This window comes from Elephantulus edwardii, unplaced genomic scaffold (assembly GCF_000299155.1).
Source record: "Elephantulus edwardii isolate Elephantulus edwardi_28Jun2011 unplaced genomic scaffold, EleEdw1.0 scaffold00575, whole genome shotgun sequence".
Lineage (NCBI taxonomy): Eukaryota > Metazoa > Chordata > Mammalia > Macroscelidea > Macroscelididae > Elephantulus > Elephantulus edwardii.
In genome coordinates, this window is record NW_006400325.1 from 162,246 (window position 1) to 169,292 (window position 7,047).

At 45.9% G+C, this 7,047-nt stretch overlaps 1 protein-coding gene across 1 annotated transcript in view; it reads right to left on the reverse strand.

The window, feature by feature from the left end:
• Positions 1-382: 382 nt before the first annotated feature.
• Positions 383-7,047, reverse strand: part of LOC102846805 (cancer-related nucleoside-triphosphatase-like) — a 20,298-nt gene continuing 13,633 nt past the window's right edge. Inside the window, exons 4-5 of the mRNA XM_006903345.1 lie at positions 3,024-3,233; positions 383-451 (exon numbers count right to left, since the gene is read on the reverse strand). Of these exons, the coding sequence (XP_006903407.1) occupies positions 383-451; positions 3,024-3,233 (279 nt within the window). The remainder of the gene's footprint in view (positions 452-3,023; positions 3,234-7,047) is intronic.

Genomic DNA, 7,047 nt, shown 5'->3' on the forward strand with positions numbered 1-7,047 from the left:
GCCCTACACGCCTTCCCCCCTTCCCCGCATATGTGATAAACTTCAGTGGGCCAACTCCATGTAATGCTCTCAGAGTCATTTCTCATTTCATAATTAACCAGAATCATGCACGCGACTGCAAGAGGAAATAAACAGAAAACTTGAAGCATAAATAAACCGTAATGGATGGTTAATCTTGTATAGTCAATGCAGCATTAAGGCTAATTTGATCTTTTAAACATTTAATGGAAACCAGGTGATAGGCGTTCTCAGGCAGAGCCCGCAAGGCCTGAAGACCATAATGATCACAAGCCGAGGCACATAACCTTGACGGCAAAGCACCTATGGGCTCCCCCTGAACTGCACACGGTTCTCTGAGTACAAACAGCTACACGAGCCGCCTTCACTTCTTGCAGCTCTGAACGCTCACCACAATATCCTGAAGAAGGCCATTTCTGTTCTCCTTGGTAACCTGCATTGAGAAGAAAGTAGGGGGGGTTCAGCAAAAGGTGAGACTCTGAGTGGGACTCTGAGATCAGGGAGAGGGGGAGGCATGTTGAGTGACTGGGGAGAAGGCTCTTCTCTCTCCAGACTTAAGAGAATCTGGGTCTTGCAGGGGCACCTGAGGTAAGGCATGTCGTCATTTCAGAGACATGGATGCCTACTTAGAGGAGAAGCACTTCATGAAGGAGTAGAGGCAGCTGTGTATTTTCTGTAACTAAAACCATCACAAAACCAACAGACCCAAAGTTACACAGAGCATAGAACTCCCGGCTTCATTTTTGCTTTGCTTTCTCTCCAACAAAGATCAGACCGCTCTCAGCTCAGGAGCTGACAGAGCAGCCTATGGCATGAAGAGGATTGGTGGGAAGACAAGAGGTTCCTGAGTTATGTCCAGGAACTTCAGCCGTCATCAACGGAATAGATACAGAGGAGAGCATCTACTCCAACTCCGAGTCTAGTCTGCTCAGCTGCTTTTCTGGAAATAATGGAGTTTTGCCTGACACCATTTAAGAAGTCCGTGTAATATTAACAATTTTGGGTGGAAGGCTTTTCTCCAGTTCATGTACACAATCCCACCTCTGTGTCACGCAGGCTCCTATAGGAGTCAAGGGGGCAAACCGTCCACTTCCCTTTTCACTCCATTTTTTCCTTCAAGAACTACCTCTCTCCCAGACTCTCCACCTTCTCATCCCTGTCTCCTCATCCTAACCATCTCACTACGCATTTTTCTTGAGGGAAAGGATGTGCCTCACGTGCTCCTGGTACTAAGGATCAAGGGCTAAAGGCAAAGGAGGTTCCTGAAAAGGGGATCCTGGCCCTTTACTAATTATTAGAAATGAAAAAGACCCAAGATGGTATCTAACCTAGTATCTCAATTTTCAGATGTAATAAATGAGGGGCTTCATTTGAAAAACAGAAACTGAAATAGCACACAAACCCCAAAGGAACACAGTAAAGAAAATTGTGGGGTGTAGCTCTCACACAATTAACACAAAGCTAATTACTTTACTCTCAGATCCTTCGAAGGAATTATTTACCTCGCCTTGAGAATAATCCCGTCTTAGGGAGGAGAAAAGGTGTTCTCTTAAATCACAATGCTTATTTCTGGACAGAATAGTCCACATGTCTCAGCCCCTCTTCACAGCACTTAGATCCATTTGCAGACTACCTGGAGGTGTAACACAAGCAAGTTCCCAGTCTGCCAGCCTGGAAGCTAGGTAATCAGAGAACTCATTTGTTTCACGGGCTTTCATCTATTCATTGTCTTTATCTTCAGAGAAACTCAGGAATCACAAACAAAATCCTTATCACAAAGGTCATGAAATGTGAAAGACAGAAAAGGCAACATAAGACCCTGTAGACAAGGCCCCCCCTAGGGACTGCTAGGTCACCGATAACGTGACCCCATCACGGCTTCAAGCCCTCAGCTCATGAGACTGCGAGGAGATCACCTACCGCCTGATGCCATCACAGATTCAAGCCCTCAGCTCACAGGGCACCTCAGTGGAGGTGACTTTCATCACCAAAGGCCAAGCCCTCCCACAACTCCTGCCCTTAAAATTTACCACGTGGCTCACGTTTACTATCCCCATTGCACTTAGCAGTGTCTAACTGTCAACTTTATTTATACTGTTGTCATCCAGCTGTCTCATGACAATGTAAAGTCACTGAGGTCAACCCTATTAATCAAGTGTCACTCAAATTCAGTACTTCAAAGACAAAACACACTAGACGATCAATCAATATTCACCAAATGTGTGGATGAAATCTACCTACAAAAGAACGTGTAAGTAAAGCTTTCTAAGTTTCAAAGTTTTCCACAGCCTAGCATATTTGGTATGTTGGAAAGCTGGGTTCCTAGTGGAACACCTTTCACTGAGGGTTAAGGACGAAGGGACACCTTATGCTGCCCTCCACTAGGGGGTTAAGGATGAGAGGAGCATGACTATGGAGCAGGGTCCGACCCTCAGCATCGGGAAGTTATGCTTCAAAACAAAGCCATACTCTCCTCTTGCCATAAGCAAGAGTGAGTTGGCTGAAAAATTAAAGCCTCTGAAAGAAAACACTGTAAATCTCTGCAGCCCAAATGTATGCCTGGAGCCTGAGCCTGGATCTTCCTAGAAGAGAGACACTTCACACAAGAGCCTCAGCTGCTGCCCAAGGGGTCATCACGTCCCCAAGGAGAGGAAGGAAGGAGCCAGGGCAGCAAACAGGATAGGCACCTACCAAGGGATAAGACTGTTCTTCATCAAGTAAATATCAACTAGTTTAAATGCTGTAAGTTCTGAGAAAGTCAAACTCACCAATCCCACAGCGTCAGAGGGCAAACAATGGAACGCAGGGCCAAGGACTGGCCCGGGCCATCCGCAGGGCTGGGTTCCAGGCCCTTGCCATCTAAGGGGCTAAGTTCCTGGCCTGGGCCGTCTTCGGGGCCGGGTTCCCAGCCTGGGCATCTAAGGGGCTGAGTTCCTAGCCCAGGCTGTCTGCGGGGCTGGATGTCCTGGGCCACTGTTACACACTGGAGCCTGGGACATACTCACAGTGAACACCTTCACGTCACTTCTGTTTCTTATTTCTTCCACCAGGGCCAGTGGCTTTCCTTTCGAGACAGGTATTGTGCCAAGCACGATGGTGCCCGGTGTGGACAGCCTCTGGCGGACAGCCTGGATGAAGGGCTGACTGAAGAGCTCCATCTTCCCAATTTCATCGATGACACACACTGTCGGCCCCGGGCCACTGCTGGGATCTGCCTGAGAACAAGACAGACCTTCACCTGGAGGCCAAAGTCAAGGTTACAGGAAGCAAAGTGGTCAACAGTTACTCACTCATCAACTGTGCCAGGGCATAGCAGTAACTCCCTGGAAGTCAGCTCATGTCCACAGCCACAAAGAGGGTGAACAGGTGAAATAATCCAAAAAGACAACCTAAAATTGCCATTGTCATTAAGTGGCATTGAGTCCACTACAACTCTTATGTCCCTATAAACATATCCTGCACCAATGCAACAACTAGAAAATTAAACTCTGTGGGGAATTTCATTTAGATAGTCTGGTGGCCAAGTGGTAAGGCCATTACCAACTCAAAGGGGCATCCTGAAGAGACAGTGAGAAACTGGCTAAGACTGTGTGTCAGGTCAGAAAGCACGTGGACTCCCAAATCCTCAGCTGGATTCTGCCCAACTGGCTGGCTGAGGATGCTATCTTCTTGACCTGTGGCATCTGACTAGAGACAGAGCAAGAGAGAAACAGACAGTGAAAAAGACAGAGCACAAGAGATAGAGAGAGGGAGTGCACACGGAAGTGGACGATGTGAGGGTGGAGCACAGAGAAGTGGGCATGTGAGGCTCACTCAAGAGCCACACTGGGAATTGGTGTCATCATCCTCAATGAGCCCCTGAGTTTCTCTGGCAGTATTTTCCTCTGGAACGGGCCACTAATAATCTAGCTTTACATTTGTATGTTGCTGGTGCTGATTTCTTGACTGCTGCCATAATGGATGTGTTATGCATGTATGTGTGCACTTATGTGTGTATATACATATAAACACACACATAAAATCTTCACACCTGTTTTATTAGCAGGACGACCAAGGAGACCAATATAATTACTGAAGAGTGCTCTAACCACCTCCTGCACTCCAGTCTCTACTGTACTTTGCTTTTTAACCTTTAAGATTACTTATCTACATGTTTTGGCTTTACCATTTCCTCTTAAGAGAAGAAACAAGGTTTTCGTCATCTCTGCATCTTCCGTGGCATGAATAAGGCTGTAAAGCTGAGAACAGAAAGCTGGAGGAGCTAATGGAGCCTTCCACAGTGGGCTGGGGGAGGAAAAGAGGTGCTCCGTGGGAAAGCTCACCATTTATTCTAGAGTTGTGAATGAACCCCAAATTTGGGAGAGGCAAAACCAAACAAAACACGTTATCAGCCCCACTTGTGAGCATAAAGGACTGAATCCAGAGGAGGTTTCTGTCTTTCTTGGAAGCAAGTCACTGCAACTGTGTGACTCTTACCAAGGAGTATTTGTGGCATTTTGCTGCCTCAAGAGACAATGAATAACTAGATGCTATAATTCCAGAGGCTATTGTCTGAAAGCAAAATAACGCATTTGGCACATCACAGTGACAGGAAGTCACAGCCAATGCCAACAACAAATACAGGAGATAAGAGAGTGAGTGTGTGGGTGTGTGAGTGGTGGGGCGGTGGCCACTTGCACGTTCAGTGAGGACAGAGCTCCTGGCCTGATATGGCACCCCTCCTGCAGGATCCTGGAGCTCTCTGTAACTGCTCACCCATTATTTGAATCCCACATATACTTAACAAGGACTTCTAGATATACCTGCATCCATTATTCACCAAAAGAAACACTCATTTAAAAACCTCAGCTTCCATATAATTTTCATGACGTCCAGGATGAGGGGCTTTTTAATGATCTAAGAACTAATGGAACAAACACAACCAGGGAGCTCCTTAGGGGCAAGGATGGTGACACTCCATCTCAGGTCAGGCGCCAATCCACTCCCAACCCTGTGATGCATGAACACAACTCGAAACGGGAACCACTGTTACATTCAAAACTGTCTTGCTTTTATCCAAATCCAAGCAACTTTACAGTAAAAACAGGGTCAGTGAACAAGCTATTGGTTCTGTGTCCCAAGTTCTCTCTCAAGTTGGTAGGGATTCAGCTTTAGCGTGTACGGGCCAGGTTTGAAACCCCCCTGGCCCCTGCCCCAGCTCTCCTGTTTGCAGGTGTGAGCGTTACTGGACAAGCAAAGGGTCCTTTCCACAGTCACAGGTGGAGAGACGAGTGGACGGAATTCCTCTCTCTCATACACGTTACTGACAGATCTGGAAGGCTGTGAGGTCATCCTCCAAGTCGCCTTGCCACTTTCTAGGTGGGCAGGGGTTTTATACTTCAGTCAGTTACTAATCTATTTAACACTTCATTATTTTGTGTCCAGAGTTATAAGGCCTACCCTCTCTGGAAAGACAATCCGTATCGTACCAAGACAGGCAATGCTGACATTTTCCAACAGTGTTTTTCAAGCTACTGAGGCAGACAGTATTCAGACCCCAACCTATTTGTGACTTTGTTATTTTCTTTCTGTAACTAAAGGAGTGACCATCTGCTGTCCTTGGGACAAAAACAGGGCTTTAAACCTACACCTGAAATTCTTCCTTATTTCTCATGAAATCATGGTGGGTTTTAATAATTTTGTATACAACTATATATGACTTAGCTAATTTATAAATTTAAGCCCAAGGGGTCTTAACTAGAGTTAAGGAGGATGCAAGGCTTCAATTTGATTCAATCATGTTGTATGTAATGTGATAGGAATTAAAATCAACCCTGAATTTTACTAATGCTATCATTCACAAGGAGAGTCAAAAGTTGTGGGGACGCTGCCACCCATGGTCAATGAGGGCACCACTTGGTGCCGTCCTTCTGCCGCTGCAGGCCCCCTCCTCACAGAACTAGAGCATGCTTCTGTATGCGGTATCTGACAGCTGCAAGGCCACCTCATGTTATCAAGGCCTCTCTGACCATGTCCTCTGCTGGCTTCACATTCCAGCTGACTGAGAGATAAAACTTCTGTGTGCTACATACATTTTTAGCTCCTCTATTCTGAGAAGAAAACTTCCTTGGGACTGAGTCCCAAAATTGACTGTGAGAGAAGTTAATAATTTTTTAATACTGGGCGCACTAAGTGTGTTTTCTGGAAAGAAAATCAACTTAAGAGTGATAACAAAATATCTTTGTCCCCAAATATATAGTGTGATGTGTATGGTTCTTCATTTAGTGTTTATATGAACAGCAAAGATTCATAAAAAATATGGGCAACATATGCAATTTAATGGAATCAAAATAATAAACGGAGAAAGCCGACGTAAGAGATTTGGCCTAATCTTGGATTAGCTGCACAAACCAATATACTTGGTGTTTTTATGATTTCATTTTTTATAATATTAGCCATACTGAATGGCTTCACCTGGAGCCCATTCACCTGGAACAGAGAGTATTAAGTCCTTTTGGAAGAGACAAGGGGACATCGGCAGCAAAATTCTAATCATCGCCAAAATAACCCTGATGTCTGGAGAACCAGAACGGACTGGCTTGTCCGGGCAAATGACGATAACAGCAGGCCACAGAGCTAGTCTCAAATCCATGACCCCACTTACATTATCAGCCAAAAATGCAAGGTTAATATTAGACTTTTATGCTGTTTACTCATGCTTTGAAGTTTCTGAATCCTGAGCAGTCTGGTGGCACCAACTGTCCTAGGGAATCAAATCCCGTGCTGACAAGCTAGGACAAGACACGCAGACTTTGTGGTGGGCGTATGAGCCCAGCCCTGCTCCCCATGGGCATGCTGGGTGCACCTGCCTCCACTGGCCACTCTGCAACTCTCCCCAGCAGGGCTTGAGGACACCAGCTCTGCAGTCCTCCACGTCTGCAACCTCACTGTGATTCTCAGTCACTCCCAAAGAGAGCACCTAACTACAATGCACCACAGCTACACCCTGGCATTTTCCTCATTCTATACATTTTTTAAGAGGCATAAACG